Source organism: Canis lupus, chromosome 11 (assembly GCF_048164855.1).
Source record: "Canis lupus baileyi chromosome 11, mCanLup2.hap1, whole genome shotgun sequence".
Lineage (NCBI taxonomy): Eukaryota > Metazoa > Chordata > Mammalia > Carnivora > Canidae > Canis > Canis lupus.
In genome coordinates, this window is record NC_132848.1 from 71095753 (window position 1) to 71121370 (window position 25618).

Consider the following 25618-nt stretch of genomic DNA (forward strand, 5'->3'; position numbering starts at 1 on the left):
ATTCGTAGTTGCTTTTCCTAGTATGAATTTGCTGTGCAAATGTTAAAAAGAAAACATATTACCAAAAAAATCCTACCACTCTCGCGCCACATTTGGCCGTTTCCTATAGATCCCTCCAATGTCACTTATGCAGCTGCAGTTCTAGAACAGACATCCAGTAGTCCCTCCTTATCCATGGGGGACATGTTCTGAGACCCCCAGTAGATGCCCGAAACCGCAGAGTCCTGATTCTTATATATCCTCTGGTTTTTCCTACTCATACATACCTGTGATAAAGCTCAATTTATTAATTAGGTACAGTAAGAGATTAACAACAATAACTAATTATAAAATGGAGCCATTATACCAATATGCTACAGTAAGTTACATAAATGTGGCCTCTCTTTCTCAGAACATCTCATTATACCGTACTCTCCCTTCTTGGGATGATGTGAGAGCATAAAAGGCCTATGTGATGAGATGCAGTGAGGGAACGTCGCGGGTGTGGTGACAGAACGTTAGGCTACTATTGACCTTCTGAGTATACATCAGGAGGAGGATCGTCTGCTTCCCACTGCGGTCAGCCGCGGGTAAATAAAGCCACGGAAAGCAAATCCATGGATAAGGAGGGACTATTCTAATGCTTTAGCTCTGAAAACAGTCTCACAACCATTAAGTGCCATATTCCGCTTTAAATACCACCTCCCCTTTTTTGCTTAATAAACGGAAGAAGTAGATTGATAAGGTCGTCATCGGAAAGCTGTAACTATGTTCCCTTGGGTAAGGTACCTATACTTTCTCAGCCTCGGCTTCCTCATTTGTATAATGGGGAGGATTATATCTACCATCTAAGATTTTTAAGAATTAAATAAGGCACAAGTAGGCCCTCAACAAATGTCAGATGCTCCACCCACATCTGCTTCTATTTTTTTTCAATGCAACCACACCCAGGACCCAAACTATCTCAGGATTTATAACCCATAATGGTGAAAATTGAGATGCTAAATCCCTTGACCAATGTGAGGAGATGATGAAATATTTCTGTCTCATATTTTAGTACAAGGGCTTTTGCAAAGATTACTTGTTCCACCATCTGGTTAATGAACTAGTACATATGCTTGCCATGATGATGCAAAAGAGTGGGGGAATCTTAAAAAAACATCTGAAACAAAGCACTGAGTTTAAATGCTGGTTATCAAAATCCAGTGATTAACCTAAAGAGAGAAAAAACCTAGTTCCATGGAGTTATACAGTCTTAATTATGTATTCACTCCAGCCAACGCATGGCAATCATTTCAATTTGTGTTTCTTCCAGTTTTGCAAAGATGAATTTCTTATCACTTGATAGGAGTCAGCTGGACTCTTTCACACTGACTGCAAGAGAACAGAGCAGTAATGTACTGCTCAAAGCACAGTTAGGATTTCTGCTCAAGTGCAAAAGAGCTTAGATTTACAGCAAAAAGACCTACCACTCTAACTAGACACTGTTATATTTATTATCTTTGAGTGACCAACCATTACCCACTGATTTATCTTTGCACCCAACCCATCACTCCTGCGATCCAGTCTCTTTGTTCCCCCAATTCATTCCTGGAGATAAGAGATAAAAATATGAAACTAGAAACTTGAAATACTTACTAATTAGGCAGTGCATGTCTTGGGAATATCGAGAGTTATCAGGAATTGTGAAGTTTCCATCACAAATTGCCACCTGACTCTCTCCAAATGGCAAAGTGAAGTAGCATAATTTATACAACAAACATCCAAGAGCCTAAAAAAATAAAGCAGATTGCTACGAGTGGTTTATTTACCATTACTGCAAACGGGTCTACAGAGAGAGAATGGCATCATCCACATTTACTAGCAGATATAAAAACTACGTAACTACTCACCTACTAGAAACTTGAATTTAGAACTCAACACCACTATTTAGCTGCTGAGATACATTATTTCTACCATCATTACCAGATGGTGCTCCAGTAAGGAACAAGTATTTCAGCTATTTTGCTCTTCAGAACTAGTAATGCATATATGAAAACCACCTAAATAATGGGCAGGTCACCTGAATAATTCTCACATAACTCTAAAGTAATTTCCTTTGACATGCCTCACGAAGCAGTGGCTGGTCATCTGGAGTGAAGATTAACCCTGAGGGTAAGTAGACAGTGGTATGGTACAGTGGCCACTCTCGCTATGGCACTGTCTGGATTAAACTTGGGAATCTACAGTCAAGACAGCTGGTATCTGAGATGCGGATAGGTTAGTTGACACCTACCCAAATGTCTGCCTTCGTAGTGATGATTTTGCCACTGTACAGGTTGACCATTTCTGGTGCTCGATAGGACAGCGTTGTGTATCTACAATCAAGAGATTTGGTTTTTGTTAAATATGTCAGTGCTATAATTAAAAACCAGGGGTAGCAGAAATACTTTTTAAAAACATATATATTGATATTAATAAAGTCTAGTTCCCTGGGAGCCATCTGCAGAAGAGAGTATGAAATATTAGTGCAGATAAAATGAAAAGCTGTCCTTAGCACACACCCATGGCCCTCTGGAAGCGGTCCTTCTATCTGAGGGCATGTGGAGACCCAGACACTATGGCACTTCAGTAAACGCTAAAAGCACTTTTCTTGGGTCCTCAAATGATAAAATCTTCCCCTGCAAATCCTTGTTGTCTGATGCTATATTGATACTGTATTTTCTGATTTGTTTTTAAGAACACCGATTCCCTTAAATGTGGCTCAACACAGATAATGTAATCCTGGCTAAGACACTGGAGAAGAGCAGAGAGTGGGTCCTGGCTGGGGTGGGAAGTGGATGAAACAACAGTTTTCCTCTTACCTCTGGCTCAAGTAAAGATAGTATAAGCTCAGCTTCAAAGTGAGGGTCTTGATGTTACCAAGCATGTGACTTATGATGCCCAGTTTGGCTGCCAGGGGTGACCCAGGAAAGGAGACTGAGGATGAGGATACAGGTGTGCATACCAGACTGCTGGTTTATTAGTAAAATTAGTGAGTGTCGTCACCTGTGAAAAACCTCACCCTCTGGACAAGAGGGGAACTTGGGTCAGGTTCTAACTAGAGCCAGAAATCTAAGGAAGCTTCTTCTCATCAAAGTCAGTGATTCGGTACCTGTAGAGCCTTCATAGCCCTACTTACCATTAATTCCACTAGATTGGTGAGCTCCTTAAGAGCAAGAAGGAGAACACAGCAATGTAGGGTTCAGTGAAAAGCACATCCAACTGACTGATAATGTCACAGTTGTTGTGATTCCATTTAAAAACATCACAGTTCCTCTACGGTTTGTGCACCATTCAGCTTTGTGAGGGCTGTGTGACATGTCAAAATATGTACGTACAGTGATCGCTGGACCACTGATAAAGTGCTGTAGGAGTCCTTCACTTTACTGACCAATGCTTGTGGACCCCTTCCACATCTTGCACCTAAAATCAAACAATCCAACCGCCAATGCGATGCTCTGAGACAAGGGGCAGCACGACTAGCACCATGGCCTTCCCACCCTGACCTACTCATCCTTCAGCTGAAAATACGGCTGCTGATCCGGTAATGGACAGAACTCCAAGAAAGGAGGAAAAGCTTACTTCTTAATCTCATCTTCTACTGCATTGACGCCCTCAGTTTGTGGATTCTGAAATTTGTTGGTGGCGCTTCCAAAGTCACACAGGACGTAGTGGCCTCGGTCATGCAAGAGGATATTTTCAACCTGAAAAACATTCCCCAACCACTCATTCCAAGATATTACTTTTTTAAATTTTTTAATTTAATTAATTAATTAATTAATTTATTTATTTATTTATTTATGACAGTCACAGAGAGAGAGAGAGAGAGAGGCAGAGACACAGGCGGAGGGAGAAGCAGGCTCCATGCACCGGGAGCCCGACGTGGGATTCGATCCCGGGTCTCCAGGATCGCGCCCTGGGCCAAAGGCAGGCGCCAAACCACTGCGCCACCCAGGGATCCCCCAAGATATTATTTAGCAATGCATATGAAAATTTGGTTCATAGTCGTATAATTATTTTATTTCTGATAATCCCATTAATATGCATAGGAAAGTTATTCCCCCCAAGTATCTCGACAAGGATCATCCCCAGGGAACAAAAGGCAAAGCACGCTGACAGGGTGAAATGAGAGTAGAGGGGGGCAAATAGAGGAATTCCACAATGGGGAAGTAAAAAGCCTCATTTTCTTAGATTTCCAGCCACATTTCTCACCTCTGCAGAAACACTCCTGATACTTTCAAGCCTCTGTATGTTTTCTCATGTTCTTCTTTCAGTCTAGAATGCTCTCTGTGGCCCCCACCTCATACCCAACCATCAATATCCCATTCATCTTTCCAACTCCAGTTCAAATGCCCCCTCTTCTTTGAAGCCTCCCTCAAGCACCCGCTCAGACAAATGTCACTCCTTCCCTAAGGTCCTTCAGGACTTCATTCTTCCTGATGTTAATTATTTCATTTGCACCTTATACATGCATATATCAATTTCTTTACCATAATGTCAGGATTTCCAGAATAATAAATATTTGCTATATTTTAGATACTTCTCAAAGTGGTTAAAGGCCTGTGGGCAAATGTGCAGGTGTCCTATTAAAGTATTATCTTTTTATAGCGGAATTTGTTGGACAGCGAGTTACCAGTTCCAGGTTAAAAGGAGCCTACAAATACCAGACCCTACAGAAATCCCTTGTATCAAAGGACTATGCCAGTGAAAGAATAAACTCCAAGACGGCATGCGCTTTTGTTCTTGAGATGTAGAAACACATTTAACACCGTGTATGTGTGTGTCTGTCTGTCAGAAGTGAGACCGGAGCCATCAAGTGCCCAGACCTTACTACGGTTACTTTAAGAGAAAAAATCTGGTCAATTGTGAAAGCCTTTTGTTCCTATACGTGTTTCTACACTTGCATTAGTTCTTCTAAAAAGAAAAAAATTCTTCTGAAAATCACACTATATATTATAAAAATGTTTACTGTATAGTCTGTATCAGTTGAATCTAATACCTAAAGCCTTTGCTGCAAACTGATTCTTTGGCTTATTGTTTCTTACTCCTACTGAGTCTCACGTGTGGTGTTGTTATGTGGCGTTTTGTTATTGTTGATATTAACTCATGTTCCATGGAATTCATCTGTGGGAAGCCTTTGAGGTCTGGGTTTAAAATCTATTTTTCCTCCAGGGAGACTATGCATTTGCACCTGGGGCACCGTTAACCTACAATCACTTTAACCTAGAATTTTGACCTTGGGATTTTTAGACACTTGGGCAGCGTGAACTGCGGCTATCGACGCAAGTGGATGTGCTCCTGTTCCCCAGAGACAAGGCTGAGGCAAGCAGACATTACTACCACTTACAGCTTTTTATAAAGCTCATCAGTTTAACCTATTCACACAAAGTGAAACAGCCAAGCTATCCTGAACGGATACTCACTTTAGGACTCGAAAATAATTCCAACAAAGCAACACTAGTATTTCCCATCTAATTTAGAGGTTGTAGACAGATCCGCTATACTGAGCTTTTACTCTTAGCAGTGCTCCTGTACTCATCACTTTACCTGGATTATCCTTGTAATAATATAATAATATCCCTGTTTTACAGCTGCAGAGAGTGAGGCTCACGGTGATGAAGAGGGAAGTAAACCTAGGTACTTTCACTCTAGAGAAAGACCAGGAATTACCCTTCTGCTGGGCAGGAAGCAAGTTAGAAGCAGAGCTTTCCTCAAGGTCCCCACCTGTACTATCTTCCAACCGCGGTGGGTGTGAAGAGGTCACCCAGGGTGACCCAGGGTCCTGGGTATAAGCTTATGGACGGGGCTGCCTTAGTCCTTTATCCTCAGAAACGCCCCATAGTAAGAGTCTGGTTGATGAGGAGCCAGGTGTCTAATTATTAGCCAGGCTGCTTTGCTCAGTGTCTCTTAACCAGTCCCTGCATCGCCTGCTTTGTCCCCTTACTTAATTGCTCCACTTGTCAAATCAAATCTTAGCCATTCTACAAGGCCTTGCTTGAGTCATAAATCCTCAGTAAAACCCTCCATGGCCACTGCACACGAATCTGTGGGGCTTCCTGTCCATGGGGTGGGGGTAGGGGGGCAGAGCAAGACCTTTGGACCAAACGGAGCCATGCCCACCTCTTACCTACACTGCAGTCTGGGGGGGCTGCTGGGCTCTGGAGGCAGAGCCAAGCAGGTGTGACAGGGACTATGTGGCTGGGAAGCCACATGGAGTGACCATCCGGTCCTTTGCAGGAAGGGGTGTGTCCTGCAACAGCCAGTGCAGGCTGTCACAGCCGGGTCTCCCGAATCCCGAACTCGGTGTCCTCACCGGCACCTTGCAAAACACGCGCCCCTACTGCACACGCACAGCCCCTTCCCAGAACCGTTCGTGTACTTCCCACGGCAGAAGGTACAACCTAAACAACCGAAAAGCTGCTTCGCTTCAATACACACACGAGGTAGCTCCAGACACCAGTCACTGGGCTGGAGGCAGGAGGAAAAACCAAGCAGACAAATGCAGCACGAGGAGGCACGGGGCGTTTCTGTCTTGGTTCTATCCAGCCCGCCCGCACCTTCAAAACGAGGTTTGTACTTCTGGTTGGTTCCCGAGTAGCAGAGCTCAGCAACCTGGTCTCCACCTCCGCGCACCTCCTTCCCAGAGAGGTAACATTGTACAAAACGACATTTGCAGGAAAGACAGTTAAAAATTGAGGGCGTGCACAACTGTGGACGTACAGTACAGCCGGAAACATCAACGTGGGGGGAGCCTTAGCAGTGCCAAAGGCCCGGCCGCGCAAGCAGGAGCCCCGAGCCCGGCCTGGCCGCTCGGCAAGTGTGCTGGGAGGGCCGCGAGGTGAGCTCACCTGGCAACGCCCGCTCAGCAGCCGCCTTGGCCCCTGCGCCTCCCGGCCTGAGCCGGTGGCCTGGAGCAGCCGTGGGACCCCGCCAGCTGCCCGCCGCCACCATCAGCAACACACTGAGCACCGGGCCTGGCGCAGCCACCCTGGACCTGGGGGGCCGCAGCCTCGGAGACTCGTTAGACTCTGACCTCGGACACACCTTACACCTCCCTGGGCCTGCTTCTCACCTGCCGGGTAAAGCTCAGAATGTCACCGATGCTACCAAGCAAATGAAAGAACGTAAGTGACAGCAAACTGAGTCTCCCGTGCAAATCCAAGAGGTGCCTACCGAGCACCTGCTAGGGAAACCCGCGCAGAGTCCTACCGCCCGAGGCCGGGGCTTGCGGACGAGGCCTGGGCTCGCCGAGCTCGAGCCCCGGGGAGCGAGCCGGGGGCAGGGAGGGGTGCAGGCGGCGACAGACGTCAGGCGGAGAATCCGGGCAGTGACCGGGGCGGGCGCCGGGGAGGCCGCGTGGAGCTGGCCTCGGGTCAGGGACGGGCTCGGGGAAGTGCAGCTTGCGGGAGGAGCAAAGGCACGGGGCGGCGGCGACAGTACCCGGCGGCCAGCTGCCCCGCACCTTCACCTACACCCCCACGAGCCGCAGGGCCCCCACGTCGCGGGCGGGGGAACAAGTCCCGTTACCCAGTTACCCACTCGGCCGAGGCGTGCAGGGCGCGACCCGGAGGGGCAGGACCCGGGGCAGAGCGGCTGGAGGCGGCCGCTGGGGAGGGGGCTCCGAGGAAGGCTGGCAGGTGACCCAGGGCAGGGCCGGCGGAGGTGACTGGGGCAGGGCTGCGGCAGGGGGCGGCGGGCGGGGCCCCGAGGGGGCGGCACCAGCCGGGCGCTCGCACCCCTCCTCCTGGAGCTGGGAGGCCCGCGCTGCCCTGGGGGTGCGGCCGCTCCCTGGCGCCCCGCTCCGGCCCAGGTCGGGCATCGCCGGGCTCCCGGGCCTGCTCGCGGAGCAGGTGCGCGGAGCAGGTGCGCGGAGCAGGTGCAGGTCCCAGCCCCGCGGGCGCCGTCACGGTCCCGGTCCGTGACCCCGGGCGGACGCAGCTCCTTCTTCCCTCGGAGACAGAAAAGGAAAACCAGACACGCCAGGGAGGCGGTTCAACCGCTGAAACGAGGCTCCGAGGAAAGGCCCCCGTGAGCAGCGCTCCCGTGGGAACACGAGCCGCTAGCGACGCGCGGCCCAGGGCAGCGGCCTCCCCCCTCCCCGCGGGCACAGCGGGCGCAGACCGGCCTGGCTCCTCCCCGCCCGCCGACCCTGCTCCGGGGGTGCAGCCTCACCAGGCGCCACCCTGCTCGAGGGCGGGGCGCCTCAAGGCCAGCACGGCCCGACCCCGGCCCCGGCCCCGGAGGGCACGGAGGGCACGGAGGGCACCGGCCTGCAGCGGCCGCAGGCGGAGCGCGTGAGGGCAGAGGGGCGCCGCGGGCCTTCGGGGAACTTCGGGGGCCTTCAGGGGCCTTCGGGGGCCTTCAGGGACCTTCGGGGAACTTCGGGGGCCTTCAGGGGCCTTCGGGAGACTTCAGAGGCCTTCGGGGGCCTTCGGGGGCCTTCGAGGACCTTCGGAGGCCTTCAGGAGGCCTTCGGGGAACTTCGGAGAACTTCGGGAGGCCTTCAGGGGCCTTCGGGGGACCTTTGGGGAACTTCAGGAGGCCTTCAGGAGGCCTTCGGGGAACTTCGGAGAACTTCGGGAGGCCTTCGGGGACCTTCGGGTAACTTCGGGGGGCCTTCGGGAGGCCTTCGGGGACCTTCGGGTAACTTCGGGGGGCCTTCGGGAGGCCTTCGGGGACCTTCGGGTAACTTCGGGGGGCCTTCGGGAGGCCTTCAAGGGAGCTTCGGGGGCCTTCGGGGGCTGGCAGGCAGGCGGCCCCTGGGCCTGCGCACCCAACGCGGGAGGACGCAGCGGGAGGACCTCGCTGGCTCACGACAGCAGGCGGTCGGCGCAGAGCTAAGTCCCGGCAGCTCGGGGACCTCAAGCCCCACAAGCAGGAGCCGTGGCCCAGAGCCACAGCAGCAGCCCCTCCCGGAGCGCCCGCCACAGGCCTCCTCCGGGGCGCCCTCGCTGCCCTGGGCCCGGTGGAGGAGAGCGCGTGGCTCCCGCGGCCTGGGCCCCAGCACCGGGCCTCCCTGTGCCCGGGTGAGACCTCGGCGCCACCGGCCAGGCTCCTGTGGCCAAGGCGGCACCGGGTCACCGCAGGGCACGCGCCGCCACGCTGGGAGCAGGCCCCTCGGGGAGGTGTTTCCGCGGCTCCGCGAGGATCCATCACCCGAAAGATGAAGACAAGACTTCGTTTCGGACCGTGGGGGCGGCCCTGGCCAGAGGGGGCCCTGTGGTCAGTGCTCCTCCCGGCGCCCGTGCTCCTCCCCAAGGCCCTGCTCCTCCCGTGCTCCTCCCTGCGGCCTTCCCCGAGGCCATGCTCCTCCCTGGGGCCCTGCTCCTCCAGGCGTCCGTGCTCCTCCCCGCGCCTGAGCTCCTCCCCGCGGCGGGTCCACCCGGGCCGGGCCTGCAGGCGGACGCGGCCTTCCCGGCGGCCCAGCGCCTACACGGGCGGATGGCTAGGACTCAGGAGGCCCAGCAGGCTGACTGCGGGGGAGAAACGGGACCCCGCGCTCGCGACACGGCACAGCGCTCTGCACCGCAGTGCGGCTGCCCCTCCAGGAGCCCCCCGGCCACCACCTGACCCCGCCACTCACCCCCCGCAAACACGAGCCCACTGAGATGCTCGCAGCCGTCCTGCCTGATAGCCCAGGCGGAGGCAACCCCAAGGCCGCCCGACTACTTGTTTCTGCTCACAGCGACTGTCATGCCGGGGAAGGATGAAGCACTGCCCCAGGCGACTGAGCAGAACTCGGCAGCCCCGTGTGGGGAGGGCGCGGGCGCAGAAGGCCACGCACCGTGTGAGCCTTATGTGCAGTCCGCAGGACGGGCCACGGCCAGGCTAGCAGCGCCCGGGGACCCCCGGAGACCGTTCCCTCTGGGGACATGACACACATTGGAATTAGATAGTGGTGATGGCTGCATGGCCTTGGAATTAAAGACCACCGAACTGTATATTTTAATAGGGTGGATTTTATAATTAGGAACTAGATCTCCACTTTTGGAAAAGCTAAAAAAACAAAACAAAAAAAACACAAAACCAAACACACACCTCAAAATGCCAGCATGCTGCAGTGACCCCACACTTCAGAACATGCAGATCCCACCTGTGTGGTTATTAAGCTAGAACTCCTGGCCCTTCCCGGCTCTGCCACAAAAGTCAAGCCTAACGGACTCAGAGTGGGATCCCGTAGCCTGCGTCTGACAAGCCCGCCGGGGGACGCTGCTGCAAGTTACTAGCCGTGAAGCATGTTTCTGAAAACATGTTTCTTAATGAAAAGAAACTATGATCGAGGATCAGAGGAGCAGGATTCGCATTCTGGTTCTGCTCCTTCCTGGTTATACTACGGTTATACTGTAATCAAGCCACATGAACCTTCCCACCGCTGCATTTCCCTAACTATGAATGTAAAGGAGAACATCTTCCTCCAAGAGACAGTGCACACAGAGTGTCTTGGACGGGACGGGGCGCACCGGCTGTGTGAATCCATACAAGCTGCTGAATCCCAACCAGGAGGCAGTTCCATTCAACAAACATTGTCGAGTGGCTATAATATGAAAGGCCTGATACAAGGAGGTGATAATCAGTAGACAAAATTTTCAGATAATCACTTACTGGATTTTTTTTTTTTTCACTTACTGGATTTTACAAAATAATGAAATGGACGTTAAAAACCAAGCCTCTGTGTTTGCAAACTACAGACGTTAAAAACCAAGCCTCAGTGTTTGCAAACTATTTAAATTAGCATATCATTTTCCATGCCCTTGACCAAGTGAATTTGGGACCATATCAGGAAAGACAAAAACAACATGTGTTCAGGGATTTGATGATTATAAAGAACTTCTAAAGGCTGTTTAAGCAATAAAAGTGACACCTGTATTGTACTTTTTTTTTTTCTTTTGTCTTTGTGTTTTCTGTCTCCAACCAGAATGTACGAGATGTAAGGCTACCACGCCTGTTCCCTCACATCCCCAAAGCATCTCCTCTGTTCCCAGGGCAGATGGAAAATATCCTGCAGGAACGTACTTAATGATTTAGCGCGGCCTTTACCTTCAGGTCACGGTGGATAATAGGAGTTTTGCACTGATGCAGGCGGGCAACAGCTTCGCAGGTATCACAAAATATCTGGAGCACTTCATTCTCTGTGAAGCCTGTTTGCAGGCGCTGGTTCATGAGGTTGACCACCTGGCCTCCTGCAAGGGGGCACAGAGCGAGGGACAGGTTAGCCGCGTTCACATGCAGCACTTACTCAAGACAACCAACGGCTGCCCAGAGAGGACAACCCAGACAAAGGTTGACAGCTGAGCCATGACTGAAACCCTGATGTCTTGATTCCCAGGCCCAGATTTGACTTCTTACAATCCAGGCCTCCTCTAATGCATCAAAACCAGAGTATTTCATAAAGTCTATCTTCAAGATCAGGTTAACTGACATGGTCCCACTACAGCCCCTTGGTTATCCCGTTTGTACAAGGAGGCCACGGGTCCAACCTGCCACGTCCTTTAATGAGAATCAGACTGCACAACAGACCCCAGGGGCAGGGAGAAGACAGCTTTACAGTCCACACTAGGAATGGCTTGGTCGCTCTGGCTTCACTCACTCCCAGCTGCAGAGAGTGCAGACACGCTACACCAGTATTTAATCTGCAGGACCAAAACACTGATGACCTCACTTACAAAATGATCCAGATCCCTGGATGCTCCTACCTCACTTACAAAATGATCCAGATCCCTGGATGTTCCTATGGCCTTGTCTTGAAACAGGTTACCTTCCAGAAAGGAATGGATAGGAGGAAACAAACTATCCAAATGTAAACAGGAAGTTTACATTTCGTAGTATCTTAAAAAATCAGCGTAAGGGTCATTCCAGAATAGGCTGAAATTACTGGTTACCATCACACTGTGGGGACTGACAACATATTTAATTGATGGACAGAATCTTTAAAGGCAAGGCAAATGTCAGTGGAAGTAAGGGCGATTATAAAACAGGGCACCAAACAGTGAGAGGGTGACCCCAGCTTCTCAGAGGCAGCTGCTGAGGCCAAAAAAGTCAAACTTCTGAACTGGCTGTATGAAATGCAGTCAACTCTGAATCGATTCATACTACAGTCTGGATTTCCCAAGATAAACGTTGCTTGAAACTCCAAGCTTTCAACTACTTAACTTCACTGTTAACAGCAGCATCGTTTGAATGTAGCCTTACTGGCAATTACAGCTTACAAGCAAGGAGAGGAAAGGTCATTTCCATTAGACGAAAAGGATTATTTTCCCCCATAACACAAGGATGGCGGTGTGGGTGGAGAAGAGAACACAGAAGGGAGGGAGTGGGGAGGCTGAATCGTTGCTGTGGTCCATCTGGAGTTGGGTCTTTATTATGTGCCTTCATCGCTTGTTTTAAAGCATCACAAATAACACATTCATTCTCACCCTCATACATCCTCATTCATACACAAGCGCCAAACCTGCCCAAACCTAACAAAAAAGGGAGTTTCGTATTATCCACCACTTCCAACTGTTTGCCGTCCTAAGAATAACCAAGAGGAGACAGCAGGCTCTCTCTCTTCTGGCCTCACAGTTGGCCCATCTTTAAAACCAGAATGATATACATCACGGCATGGCGCACAGGAAGTGCGATGACCCCCATGCCCTTGACAGTCCAAGTGCCCGAGCAGCGGAAGCTGTAGGTGTGGGTCATACACTCACCCCTACAAAAGTCCATCAGGATGAGCACCTCCCATACATCACCGCTGCTCACATTGTTGATACTGGAGTCGATGTAACCGACAATGTTCTTGTGCCCCGACAGGTCTCTCTGCAGAGAAGAGTTGAGAAATACGGCATTAGTTACCAACACCAATAGAGATGGAAGGAGCCAGTCAGTTCCACCGGCACGGATCATTTACATACAGATGACCTTAACCGCCAAGAGAGCTAAGACTGAACAGGAGGGTCAAGAGCAGGTTTCCAGTGCTCTCTGAGATTCAAGGCCAAATCTTCAGTAAACAATTCTGCAATCCTAGTAAACCACAGCACTCTCCTGAGCGAGATTCTAGAACCAGAGGCACACAGGGGGCCTACTTGCTCACTCCATCAGTGCTCCAGGAAGCAAACGTGAACCAGGAGCAGACGCCCATCTCCAGAAGTACCAGAGTCAGAGCCAGACAGGATGAATTATTTAAATGCGTGAATTTTTAATTCAGAAAAATGAAACTGGTGTTGTTTTTTTTTTCCTGGCTGTAGGTGACAACTGAGTTCAACATGACTTTTAAATTATTTGTACTGTTTTTCTCCCTTTAGGAAATACTTGAAAAGAATAACTGCTTTATTACAGAGTTTTGGACAGCCTGCAGTGGCATCCAGACCTAAACGTTTTGCTCATAATTAAGCCTCTCAAGCCAACCGAATGGAATATGGGATGGGTCATGTTTCCGCCTCCCTGGTTAGAACTGCATATGCTCTCCTGGGGCTGCTTATGGAATTCACTTAGTCAACAAATGTTTATTGAGCACTTCCTATGTGTCAGGTCCCACTTAGGCACTGGAAGGTGCCTTACACATCTTGGTATAGTTATTTCAACGTCCATAGAGGCAAATCTTTGTAACGATGACGTTTAAAATTCAATGTCATCAAGAACTAAGTTGGGGGGGAAGAAAAAGTGAGCAGGCCAGGTGAAAGGATTTTGACACAAAAGCAAGGTAAGATTTAAAAAACTAGTCTTAATGAATTGTTTTACTTTTGTTTAAAAAAAAAAGGGGGAGTGGAAAAGTAAAGTGGTTCTGAGTTGCCATACAAACGTAACTGTTTAGACCATTAAAAAGAGTAACTACCACTACATAAATGAGAAATCTGGCTGCTTAGAGTGACACATGAAGTCTCTTTTAATCTGAAGTCATATACCAAAACAAGAAGAAATGTCATAATATCAAAAGAATATATCTGAGCCCTGAACACTGAAGTTAAATTCACTAGAACCTTCCTCTGAGTGAGGGAGTAAGAAGGAAGACAGTTGCTTCAGAAAGGCAGACAAAAATAGAACAGTGACCACTGGAGCCCAAGGCAAGAGCAGTTTCAGGGAAGGGAAGAGGGGGGTGGTGAGGGGAGGGTGGAAACGACTCGCAAAGAGTTGAGCTTATAAAGCTGGAGACTACAGAGGAGTCTTCTGGAACATTCTGTGCTTCATGGAGGAACGGCACTGCCAGGAGGAATTCTTAGGATGAGAGAGAACTGAGCATGGGAGAGTGGAAGGAGCCAAGAGCAGCAATGGTCGTGGACAGGAGGGGATGAAGTCCTGCAGGAAGAAGGCGTGGGGACTGAGGGCCTGGTCTTAGAAAGAGGGGCCCGTGGGGACTGAGGTCTTGGAAAGAGGGGCCGGAAGGAAGGATGGATATGCATATTGGTTTCCAGCTGGAGAAAAGGGAACTTCAATGAGTTCCGTTCCATTGTTCTGTTTTTGGGTAGAGAGCACAACCACGTTTGCAGTCTAAGGGAATGAGAAAGAAGCTTGATGAGAGAATTAAAAGGCTCAGAGCAACTACTCTGGATGACAAAGGAGATGATGAGGCAAAAAAAAAAGCAATCTCTTAAGTTCTCCACAACAGAACGTGATTTCAGGGTTCATGTCGTAGAGGCCCCTTCTTTCCCCCCTGCTTTTTACTCTCATCACCAACTCTTCAAAAACTTGATTTCGTTTACACAGTCATGGAAGGAGGAAGAACTAGAGAGAAGTTCTTGAAGCCAAAATAGAAGAGCAGAAGATCTAATGTGTGCAGGAAGAATCAAAGACTAATGTTTCCACATTAGTAATTTGTCTACATTTAACTGTTTGAAAAAGACTCAGCAATGCTACCTCTGATTTGTCTCACCCCAAGAGGAATAATAAAGAATTAGGAAGGAGAAAAAAAAAAAAAAAAACATGTGATGGAGCCCAGAGGAAGAGGTCAAGAGCTATTAGAGGACCCACACTGGATAATTAACATCTGCAGATGGCATCCTAGAATAGTTGCCAAGCTGTGTGCTGATCAGTTCAAGTCCAAATTCCTGTTCATTTTGTCTTCTGCAGAGTTCCTGAGATGCGTCCAAGCAGAAAAGAGCTCCTCTTGGGAGGGGGACCCTGGCTCTTACTTTTAACAACATCTCAGATTTTAGAGTAACACCTCACCAGTCGGCAACTGATGGAGAAGATCGATTTGAATGGCTGTGAAATGCAGAAAAGGTCAAGAGAAAATCTTACTGCAAAGTGAGACTGACTGACACTGCAGGTGCACTGCCCGTGTCACAGCAGCAGTGGCTGGAGGAGGCCCACGCGTGCCCTGGCTGGCGTTAGAAGCCCAGTCCCAGGCTTGGAGAACAGACAGGGATACAGAAGTGTGGGGTGGGACCCCCATGGTCCTGGAGCTCAAGGACTCAGGAAGAGGCAGGATACAAGGAGGATGCCTGAGGCCCTTGGCTACAACCATTATTTGGGGGCATTGAAATAAAAGTCTTTATGATGAGTGTAAATCAAAACCTGATTTTCAGGGGAGTAGGAAATGTTCAGCTAAATTATAGATCAGATTGGTTTGATTGAAACAGTGATGATTCTAAGGAGTGTGTATTGTCATTTAACTATTTTTAGGTTATCATGGCACAAGACTAATAAAGTACTGATGTAAACATGTTATTAGAAAACCTGCTTTAGTAAGTAGATATTTTAAATGATTTGTAGTTGCCTTATTAATATCACATTTAACTGCTTGAAGTGCTAAAAAAAACTTTCTTCACAAATACATGCAGAAGCTGCCATGTGAAAATCATGCCTTCAACCCAGATCGTATAGGTCATCACAAATCTCAAGTTTATCTGGGGTTCCTAATTAATGACGCTTGTAGCACAAAACAGTAGTCTATCCCTATTTTCAAAACTCCTACAGCTGGAGGGGATCCCTGGGTGGCTCAGCGGTTTAGCAACTGCCTTCAGCCTGGGGCGTGGTCTCAGAGTCCCAGGATCGAGCTCCCCGCAGGGAGCCTGCTTCTCTCTCTGCCTCTTTCTCTGTGTCTCTCATGAATAAATAAAATCTTAAAAAATTCCTACAGCCAGAGAATTCCTAGTTAAAAGAATCTTATAGCCTTTACAAGAAAAGTGAGGACTTAATCCCTAAATACATCTACTAAAACGTTTATATATAAATTCAGGAAAACAAAGAAGATAGCATTTTAAAGAGCCTATCAGTAACATGTCACCTGAAAAAAGTAAAAATGAGCATGGTTTGTGACTGATTTCCCTACATTATTTGCTCAGGTCACACCCATCCTTGGAATGTCAGCGTGATACCTGCAAGTTCCCAATGATGACAGTGCTTGCACAGGCAATAGATTATTAAGTTTCCAAAGACACGATTTACCTGCTTTGACCCTCCATTCAAATATTCAACACTTTCTGATTTTATGACTCAGCACTTGTTGCTGCTTACTTTTGGGATCACACCACGGTTCCACGGAACCTTTTAGGCAAAGTTCAGCCTCTTTTTCTGACTTAAATGCAGTTCTAAGGACTGAAACTTGTTTATTTCTCCTACGGGCTGCTTTGTGAAAGTCTTCTGCCTTCCCACTCTTTGCCCCACCTTTCCTCAATAACTCTGCGTTTCCTTTATGAGTCTCGTCAAGGAGTTACAGGCAAAGCGAAACATCAAGTCCAGTGCAATAGTGAAAAGAAACTCTGAGATCTCAGCCGGCCCCTGGTGTTCCACCGAAGGCCAAGGTGTCTGGGCTTTTGCTACGTAGAAAGTCCCAAATACTCTCTTCCCACAATCACATGGACTCTCCCTTTCCTGGGTCTTATTAATTAATCCTGCATTTACTGCATAGATCTTTAAAGTCATCTAAAATCTGATTTAGAATCCTGCTGCTCAAACTTTAATATGCATATGAATCACCTGGGGGTCCTGTTCAAAAGCGGATTCTAATGCAGTAGCTCTGGGAAATGGACAGGATGCTGTTCTTCAGTTTAAAGTAGAAAGATCCAGAGCAGTGCTACTCAAAACTTGGCCCACAAACAGGTGCTGGCTAGTAAACTGTTACCAGCCCATAAGGAGATAAGAAGCTTGCTCCAGGACATAAATCAATTAAGTAACTAAGCTGACTGGAGATATTTTACCCAGGAGGAATGCAGTTCCTTCATTTACATTCTGGCACAGCATCCTCTGAATGGCACCCACACATTTACAGCCAATTGATTTTTGACAAGCGTGCCAAAACAATTCAATGAGGGAAAGATTGGTCTTTTCCAAAAGTGATAACTGGGACAACTAGATATCTACATGCAAAAGACTAACTTAATATCCCAACCTCATATTATATACAGAAATCAATTCAAAATGGACCAAAGATCTAAAAACTCTCCAAAGAAAATATCTAAACAAAGCTTCACGGTGTTGGATTAGGTAATGGTTCTTAGATATGACACCTGAAGCACAAGCAAACAAAGGAAGAAAACCAAACCACACTTCATCAAAGTCTTTAAAAATTTGTGCTGCAAAGGACACTATCAAGAAAATGGAAGACAATGCAAAGAATGAGGGGGAAAATATTTGCAAACCTTACACTCAGTAAGGATCCAGTATCCAGGCTATATAAAGAACTCTTAAAACTCAACACTAAAAAAAACAACATGATGTAAAAATTGGCAAAGGATCCAAATGGACATTTCTCCAAAGAGCATATACAAATGGCTGGTAAGCACATGAAAAGATGCTCAACACTATTAATTACTTAGAAAATGCAAATCAAAACCACAATGAGGTATCACTCTAAACCACTACGATGGCTATAATAAAAAAAAAAAAAAACCAGAAACAATAAAAAATGTTGCCAAGGATGTGGAGACTGGAACCTCCACACATTGCTGGTGGAATGTAAAACAGTGTGGCTCCTGTGGAAAATAGTTTGGCGTTCTCTCAAAAAGCAGAGTTCCCCCTGGACCCAGCAACTTCACTCCTGTGTATATGCCCAAGGGAAATGAAACATCATGTTCACACAAAAACTTGGACACAAATATCCTCAGCAGCACTGTTCATAATGCCAAAAAAGCGGAAACAACCCAAATGTCCATCAGGATAAACAAAATATGTTATACGCACACAGGGAATGTTACGCAGCCACGAAAGGGAAAAAAGTACCCATACGTGCTACCACGCGGATAAATGAGGCACTCACACATGCTGCTACAGCACGGCTGAACCATAAACTTCATGCTAAGTGGAAGAAGTCATAAGAAGCCATATATTACATTATTCCGTTTATATGACATGTCTGGAATCCCATAACAGAGAGCAGACTGATGGTTGCCGGAGACTGTAGCAGGTATGGGTGACTGCTAACAGGTATGGGTCCCCGTCTGAGATGATGAAAAAAAATGTTCTGTAATCAGATACGTGGTGTTGGGTAAGTGACCCTGTGAATATACGAAAAATCACTGAACAGTATTGAAAAGGGTAATAAACACACAAGGGGGAAGGGGAGAAAAAGAAAACAATGTCCTTAGAGTAGCACTGATCTAGAGCCCTCAACAGCTCAAATCCTAATCCCTGCTGGAGCCTTCTGACAAGTACTTTTCTTAGAATGATGTCATTTCTTTGGACCCTCAGCCCAACTGCAGACAGCCTGCACTGCTGACGAGTTCTTCCTTACATCCAACTGGAAATGTCCACCTCTTGTGCTTACACTCTTCTCTTCAGAGCAGAAAGAGCCAAGTCTTCTTTTCCACTTTCTAAATGATTGAAATATTGTTATTTAGACTCGGAATTTTTTCTTCCCTGAGTTAAACGTACCTAATTTCATTGAGATGTTTTCTCCTTACATCACTACTTAAATGCTTCAGTTTGTCTATCTCCCTTTGACAAGAATGGCCCCAGGAAACGAATGGAATTCTTCAGGCGTGGTGAAGTGACTCATGCAGAGTAGACCAGCATTATCACCTACTATTAATTTTATTAATGTAGCTAAAAACGGCATGTTTTTCTTTTGGCGGCTGCATTACATACACATTCATATTGAGTTAATTGACCACTAAAATACTTAAGTCTTTTTCCACTTACACTGCTTTAAATCTCTGCCTTCCCTGAACTATGCTTGTAAAGTTGTTAAAATAAAATAAAAATCCAAGTGTATGACCTTGCCTTGTTATTTCATCTCATTAGAATCAGTCCATTGCTCCAATTTCGTAAGGATCATTTTGGATCCTGATTCTATTACCCAATGCAGTGGTTATATCTTACAATTTTGTATTAGGTACATAATTGATAAGCGTGTCTAATCTTTAACCAAGTTACTTGCTAAATGTAAGATAACATAAAACTAATGGTAAGCTGCAGGGCTTTTTTCTTAGAAGGTTTCCTCCAAATTAATATCAAGCCACTGGTCAGAAAGCATTACACACACACAGCAGCTATGACTCCTGGCATCCAGCCTAGACTCTCCAACTTGCTCACAGATCTCTGGTGAGTGTCCTCACCCAAGTGATACAACCCACAGACACTGCATGAACTGTGCACTCTCCTGAGCTTCCTATCCAGAAACCTTCCCCAAAAGGCCATGAGGTTGATAGGACATGGCCTGCTCTTACCCAATCTGAAGATCCCTGCTTACTTGTCCAAGCGACTACAAAACAGCTTAACATTTTATTTTTAAAATAAGTAATATTTAACATTCAAAAAGGGAAATTATTTTTTTCTTTTTTTAAAAAAGTATTTATTCATGAGACACACACACACAGATTGAGAGAGAGAGAGAGAGAGAGGCAGAGACACAGGCAGAGGGAGAAGCAGGCTCCATACAGGGAGCCCGATGTGGAACTCGATCCCTGGACCCCAGGATCACACCCTGGGCTGAAGGCGGCGCTAAACCGCTGGGCCACCCAGAGATCTCTGGATATTATTTTCTACTCTAGTACTCATCCCCTATAGGGAAGACTCCCCATCTCTTTCCCTTTCTCCCATTCAGCCTCTCTCTCTCTCTCTCCTTCTCTCTTATCCTTTGAGGGTGTTGTTCAGGCAAATCCAAGCAGTATATATTGATGTATACATACACAACACACACACACACACCATTTTCTTACACAAAAAATAGCATCAAAGCATCTTTGTAAACGACCTGTTCCAGATTCTTGTCCTCTATCAATCCTGATGTCCCTACTGCGCACAGTCTACCTTCCTCCCTTTTAGGAATATGGAAACATTTTCCTCCCTCAAACCTTCTGATATCTCTTCTGTTGCAAGCAAGTCTTCAAACATCACTGGTGGCAGGCAGCTCAGTGCCTCACTGTCAAGCTCACTGCAGATGTAATCCATCTGGGCCAGGAGATGTGAACACAAAATAGCACTTGGCACATCTTGAGCTTCAGTTCTTATCCCTTTAAGTCTGAAGATAATCTTTTCCTGCCTTTAGGTAAAGGAATCTGAAGTCCAAAATCCAACTTCCAATTGTCTATCAGAAACCAAAATCACTTTGGTTCCATCAGGGCATACATCCCAGGTGCATCAAAGGACTCATACCATACTCTGGTAAGTGGTACACAACATTTGTCAAAATAAAATGTCTCAGGCAGCCCAGGTGGCTCAGCAGTTTAGCGCTGCCTTCAGCCCAGGGCGTGACCCCGGGGTCCTGGGATGGAGTCCCACACTGGGCTTCCTGCAGGGAGCCTGCTGCTTCTCCCTCTGCCTGTGTCTGCGCCTTTCTCTTTTTCTGTCTCTCATGAATAAATAAATAAAATCTTTTTTTTTAATTTTTATTTTTATGATAGTCACAGAGAGAGAGAGAGAGAGAGAGAGAGAGAGAGAGACAGGCAGAGGGAGAAGCAGGCTCCATGCACCGGGAGCCCAACGTGGGATTCGATCCCGGGTCTCCAGGATCGCGCCCTGGGCCAAAGGCAGGCGCCAAACCGCTGCGCCACCCAGGGATCCCAAAATCTTTAAAAAATAAAATAAAATGTCTCTAGTGAAACCACTCATCATTTGTGAGTCTGAGTGGGTGCAACATGCACATCCTTACTCTGCCACGAGTACAGAGACTCCACTTCTTTGATCACTAACATACAAGCCTCAGCACATTATAAAGCATGTTACCTCCTCCCATTCCTTTCACAATTCTGACCTGTTTGAGAAAGGTAGGGTTAGAGTATGGCCTCCATCTGACAGAAGTCTGAGCCCAGGAGGGTTAAAAACATCACGCAGGAGGATCCCTGGGTGGCGCAGCGGTTTGGTGCCTGCCTTTGGCCCAGGGCGCGATCCTGGAGACCTGGGATCGAATCTCACGTCGGGCTCCCGGTGCATGGAGCCTGCTTCTCCCTCTGCTTATGTCTCTGCCTCTCTCTCTGTGTGACTATCATAAATGAATTAAAAAAAAAAAAAAAAAAAAAATCATGCAGGGCTTCTGATTAAAGTGGTAGGAAAAAATTTTTTAAAGCAAGTTGAATATTTGTTTTTATCTCTGCTTCCTTCTAAAGCCTTACTAAATGATGTAAAGAGTTTGTTTTGGTTTTTTTAAAGCACAAACTGAAGACTTCCATTTCCAGGAAAATGGAGTAGATTTTCTTTTTCTTTTTTTTTTTTTTTTAAGATTTTATTTATTTACTCATGAGAGAGAGAGAGAGAGAGAGAGGCAGAGGCACAGGCAGAGGGAGAGGGAGAGGACGAAGCAGGCTCCATGCAGGGAGCCTGACGTGGGACTCGATCCTGGGTCTCCAGGATCACGCCCTGAGCCGCAGGCGGCACTAAACCGCTGGGCCACCTGGGCTGCCCGATTTGCTTTTGCCTCTTCTTCCAAGTATAACTAAATACTTTGGACAGTAGTATATATTTTAAAAAGCGTAATAAAAAGGTTCTGAAATGTGAACAGAAAGCAGACTGCCTAGAAACTCTGGAACCCATGGAATAAGATGGTGGTGAGCGGACTGCGATTTCTTTTTGTTCCATGTATCCCAGACTAGAAACTGAAGCAACTGGTGAGTTAAAAACACCAATGGGTGTAAACAAAGAAAGCCCCAATAGAAGCCTGCTCTCTCTCGACAAATGCAGGAAAGGGTCACTACTCTATTCCAACCAAAAACCACAGAAAAAACCTGCAGCCCCTCCCTGCAGACATGCCAGCAAAAGCCAAGTGAGGAGCCCAGCCTTCTGTCTTCACCCACACACTAGATATATGTACATAACAAATTAATATAAAAACATAGAATATAAAACACAGAACATATATACGTAGCATATACATTAAATATATTTATAACAAATATAATACATAACTAATATGTATAACATTAATTAGAATATTTTAAGTTATACAAAGAAATGGCCAATACAGGAAAAGATTCTCAACATCACTAAGCATTAGGAAAATGCAAATCAAAATCACAAGGAGATAACACTTTGTGTCTGTTAGGATACCTTTATGAAACAAACACACATACACACACAAAAATAGCAGGTGCTGGCAAGGATGTGAAGATATTAGAATCCTTGTGCACTGTTGGTGGGAATGTAAATTGGTACAGCCACTGTGAAAAACAGAAGGTTAAACATAGAATTACCATATTACCCAGCAATCCCACTTCTTGGTGTATATCCAGAAGAATTAAAAACAGGATCTTGAAGAGATATTTGCACATCCATGTTCACTGCAACATTATTCACAATAACCAAGGTGTAGAAATGTCCACTGATGGATAAATGACTAAAGAAAACGTGGCATATTTCTACAATGGAATATGACTGGACCTTAAAAATAATTTCTACAATATGGATGAGCCATGAGGATATTATAGTAAGTGAAATAAGCCAGTCATAGAAGGACAAACATTGTACGATTCCACTTACATGAGGTATATAAAACAGCTAAACTCATAGAAGCAAAGAGTAGAATGGTAGTAGTTGTCAGGAGCTGGGGGAGGGGGAAATGGAGAATCGTTATTCAATGGGCATAAAGTTTCCGTTTAGATAAATTCTAGAGATCTGCTGTACAACACTGTGCCAACAGGTAATAATACTGTACACTTAAAAATGGCTAAGATGGTAAATTTTAAGCTATGTGGTTTTGACCACAATAAAAAAATTATTTTTAACAGTTAGTAAAATTAGGGACATCTAGGTGGCTCAGTTGGTTAAGCATCTGCCTTCGGTTCAGGTCATGATCCCGGTGTCCTGAGATCAAGCCCCATGTGGTGCTCTCTGCTCAGTGGGGAGCCTGCTTCTCCCTCTCCCTCTGCAGCTCTGCCTGCTTGTGCTCTCTTTCTCACTGTGTGTGTGTCAAATAAATAAAATCTTAAAAAAAAAAAGTTGGATTACAATTAATATAAAATAAAAATTTAAATATTGGCTTAGAAACAAAAAGAAATCTTCAAAATTGAAATAATAATTGCTTAGTTGATAATCTATGAAATATATCCAAGATGAGTTGAAAATTTATACCCACACAAAACCTGCACACAGATGTTTATAGCAGCTTTATTCATAATTGCTAAAACTTGGAAGCAACCAAGATGTTCTTCAATAGACGAATGGATAAGCTATGAAACATCCATACAATGGAATATTATTCTGCTCTACAAAGAAGTGAACTATCAAGCCATGAAAAGACATGGAAGAAACTTAAATGCGTATTAACGGAAAGAAGCCAATCTGAAAAGGCTACACAGTGAATGACTGCAACTATATGATGTTCTATAAAGGCAAAACTATGGAGACAGTGAAATAAAAATCAGTGGCTATAGCTGGGGGATTTGGTGGGACCAATAGGCACAGGCAATGTCTGGGGCAGTGAAACTTCCATATGATACAATAATGGTAGACACATGTTATTCATTTGTCAAAACCCATAATACAATACCAAACTCCATGCACAATACCAGAGTAAACCTAAATATAAATTAGGAACCCTAGGTGCTAATGATGTCAAGGTGTCAACTCCCACCTCAAGTACCTAGGGAAAGAAGAACAAAATAAACCCAAAGCAAGCAGAAAAGAAATAATAAAAATACAAACTATCACAACCAGCCTAATATAAAATGGATAATTTGAAAACCCTATAACTATTAAGGAAACTGATTTTGTAACTTAATAACTGCCAAAAAAGAAATCCCCAGGCCCAGATGGTTTCACCAGAGAATTCTAAAAAATGCTTAATTAAAGAACAAAAAACACCAATTCTACAAAATCTCTTCCAAAAAACAGAAAAGAAGGGAACACTTCCCAACTCATGTTATAAAGCCAGAATTAACCTAATGCCAAAACCAGGAAAAGCTTAATAAAACCCCCAAAACTACAGCCTATTATCCCTCATGACTATAGATGTAAAAATTCTAACCAAAACATTAGCAAATAGAATCTAAAAATACATAAAAATAATTATAGACCATCCCAAGTAGGGATTATTGCAGGAATGTAAGCCTGCTTCAATATTTGAAAATCAGTCAATGTAATCTATCATATTAAAGCTAAAGAAGAAAAATCACATGAGCTTATCAATCAATGCAGAAAAAAATATTTGACAAACTTCAATACCCATTCATGATAAAAACTTAGAAAAATAAGAATAAAGGGAAACTTATTCAAATTTCTTTTTAAATCTGTTTTTAAAAACTACAGTTAAGCTTATGCTTAATAGTGAAATTTTTTTTCCTCCTAAGATTGGGAAGAAGGTAAGGATGTCCACTCACTATTCTTATTCAACACAGTATTGCAGATTCTAGCCAATGCAATAATGCTAGAAAAGGAAATTAAAAGGATACAAATCAGAAAGGAAGAAATAAAACCGCCTCTCTTTGTAGGTAACAGAATGGTCTATATAGAAAATCCTAAATAATCTAGAAAAAAAATTCCAAAACTAGTAAACAAATTTAGCAAGGCTATAGAGGATAAAAGATAAACACAGAAAAATCAATTGGTTGGGGCACCTGGGTGACTCGGTCAGTTAAGTGTCCAACTCTTGATTTCAGCTCAGGTGATGATCTTAGGGTCGTGGGATTGAGCCCTGCATCGGCTCCACCCACAGCTGGGAGTCTGAGATTCTTTCCCTCTCCCTCTGCCGCTCCCCCCTACTCACACCTGGGCTCTCTAGAATGAATGAATGAAGAAAAATAAATTGGTGTTCTACATACTAGCAATAAACACATGGACACCAAAATTAAAAATCCAATACCATTTATAACCACTGAAAACAAAACCAAAAACCTATGTCTAAATCTAAGAATGTGTAATGTTAATGAAAAAATCAAACTTACAAATAAATGGAGAGATGCACCATGTTCATTCACTGGAAAACTAAACAGAAAGATGTTAATTCTCTACAAATTCATATACAGGTTTAATGGAATTCCTATCAAAATACTGGTAAGGCATTCTGTAAACATTATTCTAAAATTTATGTGAAAAGACAAAAAAAAAAAAAAAAAAAACTAGAGTAAGTAAAACTTTAGGAAAAAAAAAAAGTAGGAGGAATCAGTTTATCTCCAGACTTATTATAAAGCTACAGTAATCAAGGCTGTGTGGTGTTGGTAGAGGGATACACATATGGATTAACAGGAACAGAACAGAGGAGGGTCTGGAGATGGACCCTTACAAATATGCCCAACTGATTTCTGACAAACATATTCAAAGGAAGAAAGATAGC

The 25618-nt window shown here is 45.6% G+C and overlaps 1 protein-coding gene across 13 annotated transcripts in view; it reads right to left on the reverse strand.

Annotated features, from left to right (window-relative positions):
• Positions 1-25618, reverse strand: part of AAK1 (AP2 associated kinase 1) — a 156225-nt gene that overhangs the window by 50927 nt on the left and 79680 nt on the right. For all 13 annotated transcript variants that reach the window (XR_012003698.1, XR_012003697.1, XM_072768674.1 and 10 more), the window contains exons 4-8: positions 12690-12798; positions 11038-11180; positions 3583-3704; positions 2255-2336; positions 1618-1750 (exon numbers count right to left, since the gene is read on the reverse strand). Coding sequence is in view for 11 of the 13 variants with exons in the window: in XM_072768674.1 (XP_072624775.1) it covers positions 1618-1750; positions 2255-2336; positions 3583-3704; positions 11038-11180; positions 12690-12798 (589 nt within the window). In the remaining 2 variants the exon portion in view is untranslated. The remainder of the gene's footprint in view (positions 1-1617; positions 1751-2254; positions 2337-3582; positions 3705-11037; positions 11181-12689; positions 12799-25618) is intronic.